The 25,726-nt window shown below is 41.4% G+C and overlaps 1 protein-coding gene across 1 annotated transcript in view; it reads left to right on the top strand.

Annotated features, from left to right (window-relative positions):
- gpr158a (G protein-coupled receptor 158a) overlaps positions 1–25,726 on the top strand; it is a 62,034-nt gene that overhangs the window by 33,434 nt on the left and 2,874 nt on the right. The window contains exons 4-9 of the mRNA XM_041961812.1: positions 2,817–3,043; positions 5,543–5,611; positions 18,236–18,345; positions 20,121–20,359; positions 22,027–22,165; positions 25,185–25,290. Of these exons, the coding sequence (XP_041817746.1) occupies positions 2,817–3,043; positions 5,543–5,611; positions 18,236–18,345; positions 20,121–20,359; positions 22,027–22,165; positions 25,185–25,290 (890 nt within the window). The remainder of the gene's footprint in view (positions 1–2,816; positions 3,044–5,542; positions 5,612–18,235; positions 18,346–20,120; positions 20,360–22,026; positions 22,166–25,184; positions 25,291–25,726) is intronic.

Raw genomic sequence — 25,726 nt, forward strand, 5'->3', positions numbered from 1 at the left:
ATCAGGTTCAAGATGGGAAGTATCTTCTTAATGGTTGTTACTTTTCCCAGTTTATTCTGTCTGCTGCGAGTTAATTAAAAAAGGCTTTTGCAGACACAGAGCCCCAGTGGCTTTCACCTGCCCTTCATCACTCTCTCTGCCATACTTTCATTTTGATCCACTTTCCCTCCTGTCTCGTCCCACTCAAACCTCCTCTGTGTCTGTCTCAATTTTACTGTACCCCTTTTCTCACCCATTTACCTCCCTCCCTCCCTCCTGCCTCCACTCATCTTATTGCACCCATTTTTTTACCCTAAAATATTTTCCCTTCCCTTCAATTTCTTTATGTCTGCACTGTCTGCTGCTGCCTGTTTGTGCTGCTTGCTGCACTGTGAGTGCACACAAACTCACGTGTTCATGTGTGCAAGGCTGCATGAAAGCTCAGTGTGAGTGTGTGTGTGTGTGTGTGTGTTTGTGTGTCTTTGACAACACAATAATAGAGAGGAGAGGCAAGCCTGTTAGCGAGGCGTTGTGCTGCAGTCTGGCCCACCATGGGGCCAATAACAAGCCTGTTAATCCACAAGGGAACATCCTTGACACTCCTTTGCAGAGAAAGCCAGTGCAGCTCACTTTCCTTTGTCTCCCAGTGATCTTCCACGGTGGATCTTGCTGGTAAATATGTGGGAGAAGTCACCATCGCTGTTACTGTCAGTCAACTGTAGGAGACAGGAAACAATCCAATGAGAATGAGCTGAAGGATGTGACTCATTGCTATGGAGATAAGTAGTCCTTTGGAAGGGATCAATGATGTGCAGAGTCATAGCTTTGAAAAATAGGCCAGTTTCTTTTTAAAGGCAAAATCCCTGCAAATCTCTGAGACAATGGCTGTTTCCAATAAAGCCTCCATAAAAGCTCTATACAAGTCATTTGTTATCAGCCCAACCATATGGGCATCTCTCAGGGGATTTCTTACAAACCAATAGCTCCTTGTTGCCCCCTGGGCTTGTTTGGGTGCTACCTTAGTTTACCCTGGGAGGGATTTCACCAGGAGGTTTTTTTTAGCCTTCATTGTTGTCCAGCGTGACCAAACCCCTCCACAACAGAGCAGCTCCTTTTGAGGCAGGTAGCGGTTTAGAGGCTGGTTCCTCAACCTCAGTGGTAATTGTTGAATACATTGACTTTCCCCACCCGGATCTAGTATGCTTTCAACGAACCTGCTCTGTCTTTGGACCCCCCATCATCTCTGTCCTTGTCAGGACAAAATGATTAAGTCCCGGCATGTCCTCTGTGTACTTCTTTTCCAGAGGAAGCAGCAGTTATCAGCCTTGTATGATATGCCAGTGACTGAACAAGGTGCAGCACTGTTGACTTTTCATGCTCACACATATAGATCCATCTCCCTGTGTTGACACAGTGTCGATGAATCCTTGTAAGGTCAGTGAGGGATAAGCATATATATACTCAGGACACTTCAGTCTGTCACAGAAGCACTCCATCTATGTCTTATAACAAAGATCTCAACAGATATGCAGGAAAATTCAACAAGGAAAATTTGACAGTATTGAAATTGACAGACTACACAACCTGCTTCTAACATGAAAACATGAAATTAACACTGTCTAAACAACTGATGTGATACTTGTGGAATTATGTAGTCCTACATATTTACAGGTCGAGTTTTGCATAAAAGAAACTGAAAACTTCTCCAGGAAAGTTAAGATGAATCATAGCTTAAAGGTGACAATAAAGGGTTTTTGTAATTGCTTGGTTCCAAACCTTTTTATTATGAACTCAAATACCTCTTCATCAGCACCTTCAGGCATGTTGCAAATATATTGATTGAAATTGATTTTAAGATGGATGTTATCTCATTTTGCTTTACCAGTCAAATAAAAGTGGAATTGTTACACTAATTCATATAATAATCACAGAATTTGATTGAACTGCGCCCTTTTAACTATTCATTTTAGCTAACAATTTCAACCATTTATCCTTCACTTTTCACTCACATTTTGACGATTTATCCATCACTTTTAGCTAACATTTTGACATTTTTCGATTACTTTTAGCTAACATTATGACCATTTAGCCATTACTTTTAGCTAACATTCGACATTTATCTGTTTATTTTAACTAACAATTGAAATTATATACGTTGCGCTAACATTACGCTAACTATATACTATTAGGTAGCAATTTCTACCATTTATCCATCACTTTTAGCTAACATTTTAACCATTATTCCATTACTTTTAGCTAACATTTGACATTTATCTGTTTCTTTTAGCTAACATTATGACCATTTAGCCATTACTTTTAGCTAACATTCGACATTCATCCGTTTCTTTTAGCTAGCAATTGCAATTACATATGTTTAGCTAACATTTAGCTAACTATATACTTTTAGGTAACAATTTCTACCATTTATCCATCACTTTTAGCTAACATTTCAGCTATTTGTCTGTTACTTTTAGCCAACAGTTTCAACTTTTTAACCATTAATTTTAGATAACATTGAAACTGTTTTAACAGTTTATCCATTACTTGTAGCTAACAATGTCATTCCATTATTATGTGATAATAATTTCAACTTTTATCACAACTTTCATAAATTGTTAATCACACATTTTATGTCAACCATTTATCCATTTTGCTAAAAGCTAGCCTACTAACATTTATTTTTTGTAGAAATGATCATTTAAGTTTTTTTAAATTAGCTGAACTCCACTCCCCAGTTATCAATGTCCTAGAACACAAAAGTGATCAGACCTGCACAGGGTTGACAAGCTTATTGATCAGTGTAAATGACGGAAACATTGCTATTTTCTGTTTGACAGATATGGGGAAAATGGGAAAAGCTGCAGACAACGGTCCCAATGCAGACGAGGGGTCATCCAGCGACTGCCTGCCATGCCAGCAGGGCTGTGCCTTCTGCAAAGACGACACCCCCTGTGTGGCACGAGAGGACGGCGCTCTTCGCATGGCCGTGCTCTCCTTCCAATGCCTCTGTTTGCTGATCGTCTTCGTTAGCATGGTACTCATCTACCACTTTCGCAGGAATAAGGTAGGCATAATTATATCAATTACATTACATACAAAGTTTGATTTATTAATTATAATTTAACTGACATCCTTTATGACTGACTAATGAGCCTTTTAGACAAGTATTGAGATTGCTAGAGAGTAAAGCTCTGTTTTTCGTTGTTATTATTACAATTATTAAAATATTAAAATCTTGAAGACACAATAATATTCTCACAGTTTGTCATTTATTTTCTAGGGAATTTGTTTCACCATTAAAAGTGAAAGTTTGAAACCTCTGCAGTGCATAAGACAGAACTACACAGATTCAACTCACAATTACAACATCACATCAGTTATCTTTTTGATGTTTTCTGGGCTGTATGGTCATCAAAGCCCTTTGGATCAATAAACCAGTGAATCCGTATGTGGGTGGTCACAATAAAGCTTTGAAATCATTTCAAACAGCTCAGACACGAGGCTACAGATCAATTCAACATCAGCAACTTGGACTGCGACCAGTGTGTGCAAATGAGAGCACTAAAGCAAGTTTACTCTAATTTATACATCAGGCCGCTGACCGCTACATCTTCCACAGTTTGTGGAATAATATGTAGGCGTTAAGCTTTCTAAAGATTAAATCCGCATTGGTTTTTAATTCATAATTTATGTTTGTTGTATTTGGCAGTGAGAAATGCTCAGAGAGTTGCACCTGGCTGACAATGTCATCCCCATCTAATTTAATCGTGTTCGTAAATAGCATATTCTCTACATTACCTTGAAGGGTGATGGCATTTCCACTGCATCATCAAAAGCAGAAACTTCTTCGCAAACACGAAACTTCATGCTCCGCAGGGAAAGCAAACATTCAGATTTAGCTCATGCAGGAGGTATTCATAGCACTTCAGCAAAGTATCAGGTCTCTGTGGATTGAGCAGTTTGGTATGGTGCTACAGTGTAGAGTTTTTTATTCACATCACCAGAGAGTGGACAGTGTGGAGTTAATGCTCAGTGGAGTGCTCTTTCTTTCTTTTTGTCTACTCAGTCATGTTGTCTGCTTATACTATTTGCTCAAAATGCTGCAGTTTCTACTAAAAATGTAAGATTTTGTACTGCAAATACAAAAAAAAAAAAAAAAAGATCTGTATGCAAGTGTATGAGTACTACTTTGAATGTGACTGTAGACACAGTGTATGTCTCATTTATCAGGGTCATGTTGGAAAAAGCAGAACTTATGAGCTCAATTTAAATGAAAGTCGGTGAGAGTGGTAAATACTGAGTTCACCTTCTACCAGAGTAAACTTTTGACTGAACTTATAAAATCCTCTGAACCTCTAGTTTCTACTGTCAATTAATTGGCTTAATTGAAGGCTTTGTCTTGAGCATTAGACATGCGAGGATAAACCTGAAGATTCACCACGCCGGCGACAGGGGAGCTCCCACACACCTGAAGACTCTGCCATTATATCAGCCAGAGATGAACAAAGGATTGCTCCCATTAATAAAGCAGATGAAACTTTTAGATTCTCCGGGGCTTCGTCATAATTATGTAATCCTCATTTATGTAATCCTCATTAATCTTCTCAAACTAAATTTAAGAGCTTAGTTTCAAAGCTCTTTGCGATAACTTTGCGATAAATCAAAAACAGTTCATTTTCATAAACAAATGAATTCATTTGGGTTACAGATGAATGCTTTCTTTAATATTTTAAACAAGATCAACATCCCTTGTTTGGTCTACATAGCTGCAGCTCGAGTTTAATGTTATCTTTTGTCTGCTTTTTTAAAATAAATTGCACAGTTGTCTCCTGCTCTCTGACAGCCCCTCCAGCATCATGTGAATTAGAGGACAATATGTCATTAAATATCTATAAATAGATAATACATGAAGGGCACACAGAGTGCCTGAAATGGTGAACCTTTCTATAAAAAGTCCTGAGGCGGGAGTTTTCAGTTTCTTTTTCATGCTCCTGGAATATTATGATATCCTGCTGTTTTATAGTGGTTCAGACCTCCTTCATTTTATGTGATTATTATTTTATGTTATTATTATTATTATTATTATTATTATTATTATGTGATTCAAAAACATAAAAATGAGTATTTTTTCTTGCTTTTTTTTCTTTCAGATGATGATCAGATGATCTTATTTCAGATGTGACTTATTTCATACATAAGGGAACTTGAATAGCTTTATGTAGCATTTTAGCTTCTTTCAGCTCATTGGTTTCCAACAGCAGCACCAAACAACTCCAAAGTTAGCAGCTAGCTGGTGAACATACAGAGCTTTTAGCATTTAGCAGCTGAAGACCTAAATATTTCCCTCAGGAGAGCTAAAAGAGGAATGAGTATTGCCAAGTCCCCAAAAAGATGATGCCAAATTAATCCTAATGCTGCTCCATGTCTGCTGAATGAATGGTGTGTTTACAGCTTCTTGCGGTAGCCCTAAATTGCCAAAAATCTTTAATTAATGCAGGTTTAAGTATACGATGCATAAAAGAGAAGTTTATTAATTAAATAAAATCTTTTTTTTTTTTGGCAGAGTATCAGAGCATCAGGACTAGTCCTACTGGAGGCCATCCTGTGTGGAGCTCTGCTTCTCTACTTTCCGGTAAGCCTGAGACACGTGTGTGTGTGTGTGTGTGCGCATACAAGCAGGCTCACATCCTTTCATGTGCTCATTTCTTGACGCAGTTGCTGATAATCCTCATGCCGTGCTCCTTTGAGCTGAAAACAACAATCTTCTCATTGACTGAAGGTTGGCATTCAGTTTGACCTTCAGTGCACACTGTCGCTCATTCACCTAAAACAGAATCAGAGCTCAGGGAAAAAAGTTTCCTGTCTGCAGCAGCAATACAGAGCACGATCGTTTGCCTTGTCAGATAGTACAAACCTCGGTGCATAAATCACACTGCTGTGATGTTTGTTTTTTCTTGACGGCTGCATGAAGCTGTGATAAGCAGGTTTTCACAGCCAAGGTGCGCGTGTGATATAACGGCACAGACAAACACGGCAGGGCTCGTTGGTGACCCCCTGCTAACTGTACACAGAGCTGGCCAATGAACCCAGCATCCTGTCAACACGACCATCTGTTGACCAGCCACTCACGCTGCTTCATGCAGACTGTGCTCACTCAGACCTTCGCGCAGAATAAACTCCATCAAATTTTATTTGACCTCAACCCTCTAAGACCTTGTATTCTTACTTCATATTCTGGCCAGTTTTTAATCTGGCACTTATTTTTTTCCTGTCTTACCATCAAACTGATCACTTAAATGAAGTATGTTGTACCTTCAGGTTCTTAAATGTTGGGCACATAAAACAAGCAACTTGAATATGTCATGCAGGGTTTGGGAAAATTATAGTTTTTAATATAATTATGTATATCTTTTACTATTTTCACAGGATCGATTAATCAAGGAAACAATTGTCAAAATAACTATAATGGAACTAATTATTAATGGCAGACACACTTTTTTTTTTTACATTATACCCTTATAATGAATTCTGGACATTAGGTATTTATTACACTGTTGGATGGCCAGACTGCTTTAAAGGTTGGGAGACATCATATTTTTATGGTTTTAGTTGTTCTCCACCTGACATTTTACCTGGATTACTTTTACAATATGGCGTCCTTTTTGAAAATGACAACGATGAGCGAAAAGACAAGAATCTTATCAATGAAAACAGCATTCTCTGATTTTCACTTTTGCTTGTTTCCTTCTTGTTTTCTGCTGGTAAGGAATAAATTACTCTTAAGTCCAACCACTGGAAATGGCTTCTGTTATTATAACCTATGAAACTCGATCCATGTAATTTTATATCAGTTAATAGACAGTGACATTGTTTACCTTCTGAAGCACCTCATTATTCTTGCAGCTGACCAGACTCTGTCCCACACCCACATACCATTGATTTACATGAATCTACCATTATGTCTTCCTCTTGGGTGCTTGGGGCATTGGCTAATTGCAATTTAGTGGCAATCATGTGGAGCTATATGCTTAGCCAAGCAATGCAGAGTAAATGTAATTAAAGCCAACTGATTTAGAGCCGGCTAATCAATGCAATTTTCCTGGGACAAGATCCTGGAAAGTAATAATGTTTGAAATTTGCAGAGCGAAAGCAAGCTGGGAGTCAGGTTATCGGGGAGTGAATGAATGAAGCGGCTGTGGTGATGGCAGCGAACGCTAAAAATAGATTGTAAAAAGGGAACTTAACTTTGTAGCTTACGCCATAAATCCTACAACCTTTCAGCGCTTGTGCTGAAATTCGATTATTCTGTGCTGTTATGCTGAAATGGTCACCGTGAACACGACTTTGATAAAATATCTCCGGTCAATCATGCGAAAACAGCATCTTTCCGCATGGCTCCGTGCAGCACGCTAGATTGATCTCCACCCTGATGCATTTCCATGTCTCCCCCCCTGCGAATCCCACATGAGCAGCGGCTGTGAGGGTGAGACGCATCACTCCCAATCTAAATATAGATTCAGAAATATTCTGCCGCTGCTGCTGCTGCTTCTATTTTAAATAATTCCACTGTTATTAAGCAGCAGGAGATACATCTCGTCCTTCTCCCATGGTATTCGGCATTGTGGTGTAATGCAACCCCCCCTCCTGGGTGTGTCACATGCAATAACTTCAGCCCCCCTGCTTTGAAATAAAAGGGGAGGAACAGGGAGTGCAGGAGGAAAGAGGCAAAAATTATGGCAAAGCCAAAGCCGGCTATTTCCATCTGGCTGTGGAAATGAGAGAGGGGGAGAGCGGACACGCATTTGTGATTCACAATGTGATGCCTGGATTAGCTTGCCAGCCCTGCGTTTGTCTCTTTGCAGCTTCTTGACGCTGCTGGGGAGGCTTAGATCGGAGTGAAGTGACAGAGTTTGGATTACTATCGCTCCTTGCTTTGTCAGTGGCCACCATCTCCACCAGTCAAGCCAGCGACACGTTCAGACAAGAGTAAGCCATCAGAGGCGCTGCATGGTGGCGCCACCCGGCCTCTTGGATAGAACTCACCAGATTTCAACCAAGTTGAACGACTATGGGATATTTTGGAGGCTAGACAGCACTCCCTGCCATCATCATCACCAAATATCTTGTGGAAGAAGGGCGTTTTTTTCATCCAGTAGAGTTCCTCATCCTTGAATAAGGAGCCTTGAAGCTCCTCTCACTAAGACGCCTTATGTTGTTTTGTTTTTAATTTGTCACCCATTTGTATGACTCTGAAGCTTGAAGAGTCATCCTAATAGTGGGAGAGCACACAGTTTTTCCTGTATGTGCACAAATGTTTGAATTTGCAGACTGTTCAGCTGTAGAAATTGACTTAGTAATTATTATTATTTAGTCAACCCTTGGATGCACTTCCTTTCCTTTCTGTACTGCTGTCACCATCTGTCTAATGTCCATACAAAAATGTGAAAACCCTGTTACAAACCTGGTTAAGTGGGCAGATCTCCAGCATAAATGAAGCTACATCAACCAGGTTTCTGTCAATCCCTCATCCAGATGAAGGGAAGTTTTTCTTTTAAATGATGTTTAAGAAATCAGGTTACTGCAGAAAGCTGACAATAACATTAATGCATGTGAACACACTGTCTGAGACTTGCTTTCCCTTTTCTAGTTTCTACCCATCTGTGTGTGCACCAGTGCAGGCTGACCCAGAGTCAGCACGAGTCCCCTCCCTGCATGCTCTCCCCCGTGAGACATGTCACGCCTCCTGCTCTGCTGCTTATGCATTCAGAAACGTTCACCCTTATGTAAAAGTGCTAATGTGCAAGTTTCTTTCTATGTTTTCAACACCTTTTGTGCCAAGCATTCGTTGCTGTGGTGTTTTTGCAGCGCACTTTCCCACAGATCACTCATTAATGAGACTTTCCCTCAGATCACATGATCAGATGACGAGTTTCTTCATCTGTTCAGCTGTGTGCACTTTCACTGCTCATGCTAACAACCCAGATCTTCATCTGTTAAGTCCATAGAAACATCCTTTTTAATATTAATTGGTGATTGTTTCAGGAGCCCTAATATCAATTTACAATCTATTGTAGTGCAAAAAAGGTTTCATGCGTAATCTTTCAAACTACCTCTTACTAGTTTGAGCAGGTGATCCAATGTTGATCCGTAGGATCAGTTTTAATGATGTTATGTGAAACTGAACTCAGTAACGAGTCTTCCAACAAGTCTTTCAACAAAATACATTTACATACAATTTGTTAGCACCTTGCATAACAACGCTGTGAGCATTTTGTGATCTGGTACCCTTATTGGCAAGATTATATCATTTATTCCATCCAAACCATTAGAAATTACATCTTTTTGACCTGCCATCTGCTATAGTTAATACTTTTCTTTGGTTTAATGCATGCAAAATTTCTTGGTAAACTAGAGATAAAGTGTGGGTATTGTTCAAAGAAACTAGAAGAAGGATATCAACCACAGTGTCCAGAAATCAAAGTCAGAAGGACACAACCAAACATCCAGCCTGACATCCACATAGAGAGGTTTTGTGGTTTTGAAGGACAGACCCATATGTAATGGTACTGACCTGGCAAATTCGGACCTGACAGGCCCGGAGAGATTTCAGGACTCAGAATGCAGACCACAGACAACTCAGTGAGGTTTCACAAATAAAGGAAAATTTATTAACTCAAAGCACTCAGGATAAATGACAAAAATACAAACTAGGTAATGTAACAAAGTACAACAGAAAACGCTAAGGATAAACTTGACTAGGTAAAGAACAAGAACTATCTAAGGCTCAAAAATGGCTCAACAACAAAGTAACAAACAAAAGATTCAAGGCTGGACTAATCACAAAAGCTAGATAACAAAGTAGCAAACAAAAGGTACAAGCTACACTAATAACTAGACTTACAGGGACACAGAAGACAAGGATCATCGAACGCTAGAGAGCAAGGCAAGTACAGAACAAGGCATGAGACAATCTGTCACAGGACAAAGGGAGATGCAGACTATATATACACGAGGTAACAAGGAACAGGTGGAGACAATTAGGGCGGGGTAGACAGGCTGGGAAACACACCAGGAAGTCAGGGCCTGAAACGAGAGGAGAGTTAGGTTTCACAATAAAACAGGAAGTGCAAGACAAGACATGAACTCGTGAACAAAACATATTAACAAATCCGACGAGACATCACAGGACCTACCTAAACCTAAAGAATAAGGATTACATCACTCCAGTTTTTGCTCTTAACCCAGTCCTTTTGTAAGGGGCAGAGTACAGAGCATCATGGCTGTGCTGCTCAAGACAAACTTTTGTGGTTTTTCAAATCAGTGACCTTCGGGTACGATTCCCCTGTCCCTCGTTCCTTGTCTTTCCACCTGTCCAATCTCAGCATTGTCTTGGTGGCAAGCTGGGCCGAGGTGCCACCTCGACCCAACTCAGGGCTTCGCCGTGCATGGCAGGCGGGCGGGCAGGGCTTCACAGCACATCAGGGGGCTAATGAGAAACAGTATGGCCAGGGGATAATGTCTCCTGACCTGACAGGCCATGAAACATCGTCTGCCAGCCACTTCTCCCCCTTGCTCTGCTTTGCTTTCCATCCAAGCCGCTCTGACACTTTCAATCTGACTTAAGTGAATCTGGAGGATTGCTCTTTGCTTTTCCAGCCGTCCCTTCATACCCTGCTTCACTCCTTCTCTCTGCAAAGTGCTGTAGAGTCTCCCACAACATACGGCCGCTAAGTTGAAGTTGAGGAGGCACCACTGCAGCTGGAGTGTCTCCCTCTATCTCTGTGAGCAGAGAGCTAAAAGAGTGAGAGACTGGAAAAAGAAAGCTAGCATCACCACATGTATGTAGGCTGTTCCCTCTCTGATATGTCCCTCTGCGTCCAAGCAAGGCGGGAATATTTCTGAGGAGCTAACTGGTGATGAGGAGTGAAGGGAATTGTAGGAGGCGAGCGGCAGCCAGCTCTGGTCTTGACTGTGCAGAGGCCGAGCTGGATGTAATTTACACTCAGCCCACCTCAGGGAGCCGCAGGAGGAGAAGAAACCATTACCTCCCTCCAGAAAGCTGCCCTTCCCATATGGCAGTGAGTGTCGGCTTTCATATAAAAATGGATCCATTGCTATTACAACACCCCACCTCCCCTCTGCTCCCACCTCCCACTGTTGCCTCCTCCCACTGTCTCATACTGAAGGTGTTTTGGAGATTAGAAAAGAGAAGCGATGGGCAATGAGCAGGAGACGATGACCAGAAGAAGTGGGGCACGGGCCCATCGGATGGCTGTCACTACTTCATGACAAAAACATCAAAAGTAGCACGAGAGCTTTGTTGTGACAGAATGATTCCCGAGGCTGCACCATCCCATTCTCCACCCAGACGGAGACAGACACTTTAAATGGCTGAAAGTCATTTTTCTCCCTGCTGGCTGGCAGCAGTTTCCAAAAAAACTGTGATAACAAAAGGCGGAAATCTAGCACAGTCTGTTCTTCTGACTGAAACTGGCCAACGTTTTAAGTTTCAGTCATTTTTTAAATCTAAAAACTGATGTGTTTATACTGCATCATTGACAGATGACTAATGTATGATATTTTATTTTGGCATTTTCATTTCAGTAAGTGCTCCATTAGTATGAGGTCGCTCTTCTAGCCGTCATAGCTGCCAACCCCTGATAATAATTCAGCATTCAAACCATAATTTAAAATTTCTACAAAGTGTCCCAGCGGCACAATTCAGAGGCATGACAACAGCTTGGGTCACACTATCTGCGTCTTTTAAGTTCTGACCTCATTTATTTAGAGATATTAACAAAATTAATATAAACAAGTTTAAGTTTCTGAGAGGACCGGCAGTCACAAATCAAGCCATGCTGCAATTTCTCATCATCCATCAGGTGATTAGCAAGATAGCAAGCAACTATTGTGGAATAGTGGTGAAGTATCATCTTTGAACCAGGATTTATGCAAAATGTGGTCCAAATGTTTAAGCTAGCATGAAAGCTATTTGACAGAGAACACTTGACACTTGTCAGACAAGGCTGGTGAACATTTGTGTTTGTGGAGATCAGAAACAGAGGGGATATCATCAGGTGGTCCGAAACACAACTCAGAATGAATGCTAACATTGCTCTGGGTCTGCTGGGGTTGTAAATAAGATTTTTTTTTTTTTTTTTTTTGCAAACACCTAAGCCATGTCAACTTCACAAGGTCATAATATGTCAATGTTGAGCTTACATCTTGTTTTACTGCCCCCAAGTGGCCAAAAATCAAATCAGTTAATGCAGGTTTAGGTAAAACACTTGAAGAGCAACTGGACACCCAATTTTTTAGCTTCAATCAGACCCCTTCAATTACTTCAAAAAAAGTCCACAGTTGATATACTTCTTTATGTTGAGACAAATAACATCTACAGAGCATCCGACTCTTTGTGATGTGATAATATAGCAGACCACAGTTTGGTATATTTACTCTGTGCTGCATGCAGTAAACTAATTTCATGGCATTGAGGGAGAGGTCTAACATCCTATGTGATCAATACCCTGTGGGACCCTGACCTTCACAGCAAAGGGGATCAATCCCTGAGGCTTTCACCCTCTGCATCGACCCCCGTGCACTCACACATTTGCATTTTTATTGTCTGCACGTTACAAGTTAATTACACACTGCTGGTTTTTGGTGCTCTTTTTGTAACTGCATTAGTCTAATTAAAGAATCCTCCCACTTTCTTTTTTTTAAAGTGATATTTGTTGAATATCTCCTGTTTGGCCTACAGCGAGAGCTAATTATCTAAAGCGGTCTAGCACAAAATTATTTGTGTGTGCTCTGTGGTGCATCCAGTTGGGCGTCATATTGTGGTAGTGGGTGTGTTATCATTCTCACATGAAGCCTTTGGGGACTGCAGAGCGCCAGAGTTTGTTTTCATGACATTAAAGTTAGGTGTTAGCTGTAGCTGTGCTTATATTTATGCAGCAAACCTTTCAATCAAAGGCAGGTTGAAGAGCATGCAGTCAAAAGGTGGTAGTGATGCATACTTTCAGTCACTCCTTAAAGGCGTTCATGGTGTAAAGCCTCATGTTTACTTACCAGCAGTCTTCTTCCCTCCTGCCTTTGCTGGTGCATTGCTGTCTTTCTTGGGGCAGTAATGTGAAATCATTTGTGGGAGTGTGTAGTGCGTCACCTGCGTCCTCATAGCTCCATAGCTACCTACCTTTAAAATGTTGGCTTTACCAGAATATGTTGTGATGTTTTAAACCATTGTGGATATTGTTATCACTTCGGCTTATATGTGGTCCCGCCATCTTTACTTTAGTATGAAACGTGCAACAGTCGTCCAATCAGGTGGTGCAACAAGCTGCTGCCCTCCTCTGTCTCCTCAGTGTTTCTACAGTATAAAGGTTACACAAAGGAGAGAACATCCTCTTTTCAAAATGGACAGAATCGACAGACAAGTTAAAACAAAAGCAGAAAATCCGCTTCAGTGAAGACGGCAGACAGCTGAGCACAGATGTAGCCACCATCGCAGCAGCTCCCTGGAAAGCTGCCGCTCGCACCACAGCTGGCTGGTTCGCGTCACCGGCGCATCAACGGGGACAAACTCGAGCGGGTAACCAACCCACTGAATCTCTATGTGGAGCCAGCTGGTGGGTGCTGAAATGAGAGACGATTACGAATGAAATGTAACTGCAAATTAAGTGACTGAGTGTTGATTGAATGAGCAAGCGGGTGAGCGTGTGAATCTGGCTCTCTATGTTTGTTCTTTTAGACTCTCATCACTCTATTTAACTCGTTGTTAAATATCCTGATTAATAGATGAGCCAGACATGGATCACGCATGGATGTCTCAGTGTGTATGTGTCTGTGCTTTATTATCCACAACATCACAGGTTCAACCCCCCGACAGCTGATGTTCCCGTCAACAGCCATCGTGTCCTGTCATTGTCAAAAATCTATACACTGTTTAGTCATTGTCCAACAAGTCAGTCTTGATGAGAGCATTTTGAAGGCCCAAATATATGTTATAACAATTACTGTCAGGTTAATATCTCCCTCAGTTTGTATAAATTCCAATCAAATGGAGTGAACATGAATAGTGATTCATTCAACTGTGCTGCCATTTTGGAGAATGTACAGTTGAATAGTCGTGTGTATTATTTATTATAGTTTTCTTTATTATTATTGTTGTATCAGTGAGAGTAGGCTCGATAACAGAGAGGCCTCTATGTATTTAAAATGTCTACAATCATAACCTTCATGAATGTATGATTCATCACAGGACTGTTGTATTAGCCAAATTAGCATTATCTATGTGTACCTAATAAAGAAGCAATGTGTGAACACTGTTGGTATATATTTAAATGCTGACAGGGATCAACAACTGCTCAGAGAAGTGAATCTGTTATCTGTTCATCTGTTAGATATTTTACTAAACTGATTCACTAATGCATAATAATATTCCACTGACTCAAGCTCAATCATCAATATTTGCAATTATCACTTCAAATCAAGGAAGAGAAAGATGAGAAGATCAAAACCACTCTCATATCTCTATGGTTTACAGGCTGTAAAGCTACAGCCAGCAGATGGCTAGCTTAGCTTAGCACAAAGACTGTCCAAAGTTCAATATATCCACCGACCAGCACCTCAAAAACTACCTTATTATCATGTTATATCTAATATTTATTTTTTGGCCCACTGTCTTCCTGGCAGCTGCTCTGGTATAAGTAATTGTACTGCATGTAAAGTGTTTACATGCTTGCTTTTTTTGCTTTTTTACAGATTAAAACGTCCTTTCCCCAGTCCTCATGTCAAGTTAAGCTAACAAGCTGCGGGCTCCAGCAACATATTTACCTCCCAGAGTCTCAGCATATTTCATATAACTACTCCTGTAAAGGTTTTGGATGATTTCATTGCTTGCCAATCTATAATTGATTTATTTTCTTTTTAACATCTGGCCTCTCCGTAATGAATAGTGAGGGAGAGGTTTGGTGGATTAAAGTCCTGGGCAGAAGGTTGGTTATGAATAATTTCATGTCAATAAAAAGTGAAGACTTGAAATAAAGATGGAGGAGTACCTCTGTCATTGTGCACTCCTCCAAATGTGCCATTGTGCACTTTCACATCTTAAAAAAAGCTTCATCTGCTTATGGATGCTTAATGTTATTCCTCTCAGGTGTGCATCTGTGAAACACACTGTTCTGTTTTGTAGTTTCCACTTGGCAAGACCAGGTTGTGTATAGTCAGGTGTCTGGGGCGGCTGGAGACCAGGTCAGCAGATGAACATAATGATCAGGGCAGACATCCAGCTGGGACGTGTTCACCTGCCTGCATGAAACCAAAATAAAACCCTAGATGTTTCCTAAAAATGTCCTCAGTAGCAGCTCTGAAATCTGTAACACTGATCTGATAGTGTTTGAATTGTAGAGTAATCAGCAAATGTTAAAATGTTTGGAGAAAAGAGGGCTGCTAGATGTTAGCAGTGCTCACTCAGCATTTCCTGAAGCGGTTACTCATCCTGTAACTGAGACGAGACGAGCAGGGGGAGGCAGGCTGAAGAGTTGTAAGTGTGTTGATAATTGTCTCCTCGATATTGATGTCCATTAGATAGATATACAGCACCCTGATCCTCTCAATCCCCTCACGTGCACGCCAGCACGCACGCACGCACACACGTTCGGGAATAACACCTGATCCCTTTCCTTTCCCGCGGCGCTGAATCTAAGATTCCCAGCACTTAGCATTGATTATTAATGGTAGGTTTCAAAAGGAAAGGAGGGCAGAATCTGATCTTACTCTTTATGCACACCGGCGTTAAGAGAAACCTGTCAGAGGTTCAGGGCCAGTCTCTTCCTAGAAACCTCGCTGATGGAAAGTGCACGTCGTGTGCAATGAATGTCTGCTTAGCATTGTGTCGTCTGAGGGTCAATGACTACGCTTTTTCGTCCCTAGAATATGAGTATTGGCATTAGTGTGAGCATCAGTGAGGGGGATGGGGATGTACCTTATAGTATCAGATGAACCGGACAGAGCGGAGAGTCCAGAGGGAGTGGATTGTTAGTTTAGTGTTGCAGTGAGTACTGCAACCAGAATTTGAGCCTCATCATGTTCTGGAATATTTTCTCTTCATGGACAGAAACAAAAGCTCAGGTGGTTTAAGCTGCATGGAGACCAATCATATTTGGCATTTCTGTCACCTGCCAGAGCTTGAGAGTCTGCAGCCATGCCAGCAGCTCTGTGAAGTTGCTTATAGCCACAGCTGAGCTTGGAGCTAAATGCCAACACTAGCGTAGCAGTGACAGTGACAGTGACACTGTGCTAACAGGCAAATATGTAGCAGGTATAATCTTTACCCTGTTCACCATTATAGTGTATCATGTTAGCATGCTAATTAGCACTAAACACAAAGTACAGCTGAGGCTGATGGGCATGACTCCTCCCATTTTCATGTATTATTTCCATTGTTAGTATTATTTTGTGCACTCATAATCGGATATATGTTCATTTGCAATAGCAAGTGTAATATTCTAGTAGGTTAATTAGCAGTTACAATGAGTAAATCTCACTGAACAACAAAACACTTTGTGTGATGCAACTTACAAAACTGTGTGTAATAACCAACTTCACTGGCGCATTCTGACTTATTTCAGCAAAAGTGAGCAACTAAATCTAAAACTTTTCCACTGTGGTTTGAGTAAAAATGATCAGTAGGTGAGATCGCACCATTGAAAGGGACGCTCAAACTGCTAAATGTGTTAAAAACTTTCCATGACGACTCATTCGGATCAGTTGTGGTGGACCCTGGAGGAAACACCCCCCCGTCTCCGTCTCATCACAAACAACATCCGCCTTAAACTGGCACGTGACGGAGATGCAGCTGCTATTTTGTAGTTTATCTTAAAAGAAGTCATGAGCTGCGCTCTCCCTCGATGCAGTTTTACTCATTTTCCTGGCGCCCTCTTCTGTCCCTCCGGCCCTAAATGTGCGTCAGCAAGTTGCTCAGCGCCTGAAACCTCTTTATCGGCTGCTTTGCCTCTCCTCTCTGTTTGATGCTTTCTTATTTAGATATTTTGTTTAACCTCACTGGTGAGTTTTGGTGCCCATCGATAGTCTACAATATAATTTCAGAGGCTTTTCCATCCTCCCTAGAGTACAATTCAGCATGAAACACCCTGTCTGCATTTAATATTAACAACCAAGCACTCCTTTATTCGTTATTTGCTCTGTGCCACATTCCCTTTGCAAAGCTGAGTCAACTGGAGCAAGCTTTGTTTGATTCAGAAGTTTCTGTGTTTGGTCGGCCGCCGTCTGTGAGCAGACGAGGATGTGGGCCACCCTTTCTCCCACGGGGTCCTCCGTGTCCCTCGACTGACTCAAACCTAGCGAGCAAAAATATCCACATGCCTGCGTCTTGTCCACAGCCTGAGGGAACGTAATAATGCCTTGGCTAATCCGATTAACATTAACAATCCCACAGGGGAAATCGCTGCACATCTGCAACCGGCAGATAATTATGTTGCCTCAGATGTTTGTTTCTTCCTTCTTTTTTTTGTTTGTTTTGGTGCTTGTTATGTTTTTGGAAGACCGTCAGTGGGGTTTTTTGTCGGCTTGGTTGGGCACCGTTTCAGTATGTTTCTCGGTCTGTGTTGCAAACATGGGTGGATGCCCTCCTGCTTTTCTCAAGGGCAAGCTTTGCATGATGTTAGCAGGCTCAGATGGATTAATTTTTTGAGTCATGCCAAGGAAAAATGACAGCACACTTCACTGTTAATCTTTTAACTATTATGGTCAAAGCATTTCATGAGTTTTCACTCTGATGTATCTTGCATGAATTTAGTGAGAAAATGGTTCAACAAATAGGGTTTTACTATAGTAGTAGTAGCAATATAAGTCACAGTACAGTTAATATTTTAAAGAAGCAGTGTGAGTAAAAATCATGCAAAGAAAATCTTTGTTTTTCATCCATTAAATCATAGACATCCTGCACACAGTACATGCAAAAATGTTTACCAGCTGTATTATGCATTGGTTGAACATTAAGGACTTGTTTCCATGTGTGACTTGAAAGGACATCAAGCATTGGCTGCACCATTGCAATGTATTTGAGGCCGTTTAGCAGATAAGCAGTGAGGTGCGGTAGTTATTGTGATGGTAATGATCTGAACAGAGACCCTGGCAGCAGGTTTTAGATGATGGGAAGCCCTCACTGTTTGATAGTGATATTCCTTTTTTGTTTCTTTACTCAACATGTGTTATTTCTTCTGTCCTCTTGCAGGTTGGGATTCTCTATTTCCAGCCGAGTGTTTTCCGCTGCATCCTGCTGCGATGGGTTCGACTGCTCGGTTTCGCTACCGTCTACGGGACACTGACGCTTAAGTTATACAGGTAATACGCATTACACACGCATCTGCACAAAACCAATATCGTTTTCCGTCCCAGGAAATGCCGGAAATTGGATTAGATTGACCTCTTTCGGCGTAATTACATTGCGTCTTACATCTTAATTCCTTGTAAAAGTAAGAGCTTTATGAAGTGTCGAGCTGTTTCTCGGCTAATTCATCACCAGACTACACTGCTGCACATGTTTAGGGGTGGATTCACTGCCTCATTAAGTGGTGAAGGGAAATGCCAAGTAAAAGTAATTAAGAAAACACAGGGTGCTTTGGCCCCAGATGATCTCCATATATAACGTATTATTGAATGACGGTTGGCAAGAGACAGACCGAGAGACAAATGTGTGAGATCAGAGGACGGGAAAGGACTGCTGGAGGACACACCGAGGGAGAGACAAGAGGCGCTTATCCAGCACTGAACAGCCGATAATGAGACAGGGGGTCTGCTGTATTTAAAGTAATGCACTTGAAATTGTTCATCTGTGGGGCTTTTTGTCAGGTGAATCTGTCAAAAAGGCCTAATGAAGATGCTGATTAAGAGGATATGGCTAATGTGAGCCGAGTAAACCCTTAGAGGTGCAAGTTAACATATTGCACAGATCAATTTTTGATGGGGGGCTCATTAGTGGGGAGCGCAGTGGACACTTCATCAATGTGCGTGAAGGGCAGAGCCTAAGAATAGCGACGGCTGGTCATGAGTTTAATTCCTGTAACACATTCTTTGTGTTTGTCAGTGGATTTAAAGCTACATAACATCATGCAGACAGATAGTTCTGCATAATGATGCATTTCAGAGCTGCTGTGTTGCATAATGCCAGAACTGAGGGAAAAAGATCACAGCCTTGGTTAATTCAGCTCTTTTGAAGGACAGCTATAGGACTTTTTACTTTTGCAAATCACTGGTTAAAAGTATTTGACTCATGCTAAGATTGTTGCATTTTTAGGTTTTTGAAATATGAAAATGAGAATATGGCACCATAACCCTTAGAGCAGGCATGTCAAACTGATTCCATAAAGGGCCGTGTGGCTGCAGGTTTTTGTTCCAACCAAGGAGGAGCACACCAGGCCAACCAATCAACATCAAGGGATCACTTAGTTATCAGCTGAAGACTGAGATCAGCTGATTAATTGATTCCAGCCAGGTGTGCTCCTCCTTGGTTGGAACGAAAACCTGCAGCCACAGGGCCCTTTATGGAATCAGTTTGACATGCCTGCCTTAGAGGAAAGGGTTAGGGTTAGGGTTCCACCCATCAAACCATGTACAGTGCTCTAAAGGGAGATCTTTCTGGCAAAGACTAAGATCTGTTTTGCTTAACGGGAAACAGCAGTTATATCGCTCTGTTCGAAGACACGAGACTCCTTTGACAACACCATCATTTTACCTGATCAGAACTAACCCTTTGAAACACCAGACTCACACAATAATGCAACTGTTTAGCGGTAGACCACCAACTCATGTGGCAAAATTACTGCTTTTCTCAATGGAGTCTGGTGGCTTTGACCAGAGCAATACAGGAAATGGGATGCAAACAGTAGTTTCAGGTTTTGCAACACCAATGACAATGTCACACTAACTTATCCTTCTTCTGAGACACAACAAAGATTTTGGACAAATGGCCAATGCTTTTCTTCATCCGTTAAGAATAGTCACAAAGTTTTGGTGTCAAATGTGGAAATGTAGTGTCCTTCATTGGTGCCATAATCTATGATGATGACAGCTTATTTTTTGTAAAGCTCTTAAAGTAGGTTTCCCTTCTCCCCCCACAGGGTGCTGAAGGTGTTCCTGTCCCGCACAGCCCAGAGGATCCCCTATATGACCAGCTGCCGAGTGTTGCGTCTGCTGGCCATCATCCTGCTCATCGTCTGCTGGTTCCTGGTAGCTTGGACATCTGCCGTCTGTCAGAACCCGGACAGGAAGTTGGCTCTCATCGACGTGGGCTACACGCCCGACGGGCTGCAGTTCAGTATGTGCCTGCTGGATCGCTGGGACTACATGATGGCTGTCGGTAAGACCGACTGCTGGCCTCTGCCTCCATAGGCTGTTTTGATTTATATACACTGAACTGTGTGTGTGCGTGTGCGTGTACCACAGCGAGAAAACGTGGGTTATTTGAGGCATTCATGGCATAAAATCAAGAAGTAATTTGTTAGGCGTGGAAGCATTTGTAGTTCAAAGAGAGTGAGAGAGACGGGAAAAGAGTGAGGAAAGTGAAGGTGAAGGATAAGTTGGATGAGTAAGACAGTTTGCCTCCATCTACATTTGGCAATGCTCTTACATTTCCAAAAGTAGACATTAATCCTCTCCACCGGTGCTACACTTTTGGATGTTTGCCTGCATTGTCCGCGGAGGAGAGGGCAACCAGCAGCCGATGAAAACAGATGAGAAATCAGAGATGCTCAGAGGGGAGCAGCTTCTTGCGTTGACGAAATCTGTATGCTATCTTACATCTGCTGACTCAGGCGCCATGAGAGGGAACCGGGGTCCTTTTTGACTTCTGGGAAAACAGATGGACCCCCAGCCGAGCCTGCATGCTGTGATACTTTACACCGAAGGCACATTTTCATCCTCCTTATTAGGAGGTAAAAATAGACCGGTAATAAGGAGGCGCGAGTCAGCTCTGACGTCACCTACATACTGGTCATAAATTACACACACACCGAGATGCCATAAATCTCTCTGATTTAGAAATCAACACCTGCAAACACTCACAGTCAGTGATCTAATTCATTTTACACGCAAAAAGGTAGTTTCAAACCAGTTTAGTCCAAGTATGCACAACAAAACTGCAGTTTCACTCAATCTCAAATATTATGTTCCCTTTAACTACATTTCTCTCATGTTCTTGCTGACCCACCAGAATGTTTTATGCCACAGAGCTTTGGTTCATGCACTGTAAAAACTTCCTTCAGGTCGAATCATTTTATTCTGTCAGTATTTTCTTAAAAACAAGTGAGTAATTATTAAGACAATTTTTTGTCAGCCACCGTTTCTAAAGGCTTCGTAAATTGTAACTTATGATTTTATAATGCCCCATAGATTAGTAATAAGAAAAAAAAATCTTGCTTTGCTGCTGGTCAAGTGATTTACATTCACACTTTTTATTAAACTCATCAGTAAAAGTTAGGAAGCCATCTTGACTGAATGAATGATCAGGGACTTCCTTGATGCATTTAGGTGAAATTAGTCTAAAAAAGATGAATCTCTTGAATATTCTGGTGCACTGCAGATCTCCTTTCATTCGTTTTACGAGTGGCTCATTGCATCTTTTGCTCACGGTCATTCTGTTGTGAGGACTACACGTGATTCACCTGACAGCCCCGCGGTTCAAGCAGACAGCACCATAGATGTCAGAATAATGCCTCCGGGTTTTTATGGAAAAGCATCATGTTTATTGCTGTGGAGTTGGCTACCTAGGAGACATTACATGTGGTTGCCATGGAGGTGCTCAGGGATTCATTTATTGTCCAGAGAATACAACCACAGCTGTTACAAATAGGTTTGATAGCATCTGCTGAACAGAGCATTTTCCTGTATACATGTCTCGTACAACGGTTTGAGATGAGAGCACTGAACTGTGAAGTGGCTGGTTGGCCCGTAAAGCCTTTGCACCGCGTAGACATCATTTCTCGGCTTGTTCATTGTGCTCACCGCTTCTTTCTCACTGCTTCACAGCTGAGTTCCTCTTCCTGCTGTGGGCAGTCTACCTGTGTTACGCTGTGAGGACGGTGCCGTCAGCGTTCCACGAGCCTCGCTACATGGCCATCGCTGTTCACAACGAACTTGTCCTGTCAGCGATATTCTATGTCATCAGGTAACAACGTCTCCTCGCTGTGATCTGGTCTGGATTCCTTAGTGGGTGTATGTCAATTAAAGGTCTGCCGTGTGGGATTTAGGGAGGGTTATTGGCAGAGACAGATTGCGATATTTATAGTTATGCTTTCATTTGTGCATGACTGGATGTTACAGAGCAGCTTTCACATTTTTCACATTCTTTGGACAAGCTAGATGTTCTAGTTCATTCGCTAGATGCCACTAAATCCTACACACTGGACCTTTAAGAAGACTCACAAGTTAATCTGAAGCTCAAGCGGTTTCAGATCTTTGCCCCTGTCAAGTCCTGCACCTCTTCTGAAAAAGCCCAAGTCATAGCTAGAAGCATGGGGAACTCGCAAATGTGTGGGGGTATAACACGGTTATAATGCCATAAATCATGAAAAAAAGAAAACAACTGGAATCAATACATAAAACATTAAAATACATTACATTAAAACATTTATTTTCCCTCACGGAGTCATTACTTGCACATGATTTGTTCACTGAACATTGGAAATGAAAACATGCCCTTCAGAGCTGCCGACAGGTTGTGGGATTCTGAAGGTTAAAGGGTCAGTTCACATAATCACTGATCTTTACTGTTATCTATCCATGCAGATAATTGGTCTTACTTGTGTACTTGTGTCTCTTAGACTTCTGCTGCTTCCAGCTGATGCAGATGTGTTGTTGTACCTTCAGCATATTTGCTAATATCACTCACATGCTGTTCCATTGTATTAATAAGTATCAAAGTTGAACGTCTCGAAACCTCAGCAGAGAAAACCAAAATCATCTGCATGCCAAATACTACAAGGTATATGCATGTGTTTTAATATGTGTGAACTGGCCCTTTAAACTAATACAGCAATATGAAAAACTTATTAGATGTCAATTCTTGGCATTATTTTTAAAGTCCTGGTGGAGTCACCTGCACCCATCAAGGGCTCCAAGGTAAAATGAAAAAAAAAAATAATAGCAATAAAATCCTCTTCAATGTACAAAAGCTTCTACTTACATTCTCAACATGTGCCACGTTTACTGGCTTCGTATTTAATACCACAGTCTTTCATTTGATCTCCGCTCTTGTCATTTTGACATGTGTGTCATCCAATAGATTGTCTCATTTCCATCACGTATAGGCTACCGCATGAGGCTCTGTTAAAGCGGGAGTCGTTTTATATTGCAGTGAAACCGTCCCTGTCCCTCCAGTGTACATGTCAAATAGCTGAACCATGCAGTTAATAAATGAGACGTTTCAGCTGACACCGCAGCCGACATTCCTAGCTAGAGTCTCCTTAATTGAGAGCTCAGCTCCATCACATTATTCACTAATGAACCATGTCAGAATGATTTATGTTTTTTTTTCAAGATGGCATAAATAGCTTGAATTAATGGAAGCCATATTCCTGCCATAAGTTAGCATCCATTACCAATGAAATGTGTATCATCGGCATATAACCTGACAGTTAATTGGAACAAATCAGAGTTTTTGATCACAGTTTTGATTGTATTTTAACATCTGGTTCTTCATAATTTCTTTGGCAACTCCCTTTATCTCCCTCTGCAGCTTTGTTGTGAGGTTTTCTCTGCAGAAAAAAAGGCCAGATGAGACTCTGAATAAATTGGAAAGTTTGGTGTGGCTAGTTATCCTCACTGGCTGCCACCAGAGACAACGGTGTACACCGGGGCTTGTTAGAGGCATCTAGCGTCCATTTGTGATACTCACAGTACCTGCTATGTGATCCCACAGAGACCAGTTAAAGCTCAGGCTTCCTTCGTTGCTGTGATAGTCATCAGGTTTTAGCCAGGTCCAGGTGTGAATCTGAAGCCGAGAGAAAATGAAGGGATTGTAATAGCTGGGGGTCGAGGCGTGAGTGATGAGGAGCGTTTCACTGAGATGCTGCAGGCTGAGAGGAGACAGCATGCCAAGGTTATTAAATCCTCATCTGCACAGAAACTACTCACAAAACATGAATGAGGAAAGACTTCAAAGCTTTGGGACATTTCATATGCTGGACCTTTGCCTTCATTCATGCCTCTGAGCTATTACCACAGTAACTGTACGTTAATTAGCCATTTGCTAACTTCAACAGCATAATGAGCCTGCTAGATGACATTTGCTTGCATGGAGGCTCTCTTGTGGTTATATTAGCATCTGACAGGACATACCTCCATATTCTTGGTGCACATGAGGTCTCACCATGCTGAAAGCCTAGCCTGTTAGTTCTTTTTAAATTAAAGGCTGAAGCTGTTCCCTGCACTGCTATTGTTTCTGCCAGTAATTATCTCATTTTCCACCAACTGCTGCGCCACAGTCAGCCCAATGTATTACTGTCTGATGTATAAATAGGCCCAATCTTGTGACCAGATCAAGGTCACTCCCCTTTATTGTGAATCCGGTTGAAAGAATGAGGGGAATATTGTGTCCTTGCTGGCAAAAGGATCACCCAAGTGGAACATTATATGAGTCAGTGGAATTGACGCCTGGACAGACAGTGTATAAATCTGCTTTGGCTGAGAACACATTAAGTCTGCTGATCTCCGTCTCTCCGGGCTCCATCTGTATCTAAGAGGTTTACTGCAGACGGAGCAACGTGTATGAATATCGCAGCATAATTTAGTCATACTTCGCTGCATTTACTGTCACGTTTGGAGTTTGACAATCAGCCATCATAAAGATGCTTCGGATGACTCTACAAAACTCTTGTACTGGAAAAAATGTGAGCACAGAAACTAAACACATTGTCAATGAACATGGTGAGGTTGAGCAGCTTGATTAATGACTCTGCATTATTAGTATTATACATAGTGTAGTGTAATGATAGCAATGCATTCTGTTGGCAGGGAAATATCTGATTACATTACAATAACATTATATAAATACAGTCCATTTACCATTTACCAATTGTCTGGATATCCCTGCTTTATATTTATCAAATTAGATTTGATTTCTCTGTTTTCCCTGTTCTCACATCCTGTACATCTTTCCTCTTTGTTTTCTCTTTACATCCTGACAGGTTCACTCTTGCTCCGGAGCTCCATCCAGACTGGATGCTGCTGCTGTTCTTCACCCACACCCACTTAACTGTAACAGTCACACTGGGTCTCCTACTCATCCCTAAGGTAAAGTTACTTTTAACTTTTAAGTAAAATAGTTGGATTCTTACTTTTAATTTAATCTGTTAATATTTTGTTTTGTTTAATTTCACTCTAATCTCAGCATTTTGCTGCCTTTGTCTTCTTTTCCAAGCACTTTGTAACTAGCGTTTGTGAGTGATATATAAATGAAAGGAGCTTTCATATAAGCATGTAACATTTATTTTCTGTGTATCCAAATACTCATATATTGTATTCTGTGCCATAAATCTATTCTGTCGTCCAAAATGCTAAAATTTAAACAATCCCGCATTGGGTGGCGGGTTTCTTCATTACGATAAACATGGGAGTTGTAGTTTATTTTAGTAGTCAGTCCCACATACACCATCCTGCTGCTCTAAACTCTCTCTCGAACGCCAAAGTGTATTAATGCATAGCTGAAAATAGTCCAGAACAAATGCAT

The sequence above is a fragment of the Chelmon rostratus genome, chromosome 20 (genome assembly GCF_017976325.1).
Source record: "Chelmon rostratus isolate fCheRos1 chromosome 20, fCheRos1.pri, whole genome shotgun sequence".
Lineage (NCBI taxonomy): Eukaryota > Metazoa > Chordata > Actinopteri > Chaetodontiformes > Chaetodontidae > Chelmon > Chelmon rostratus.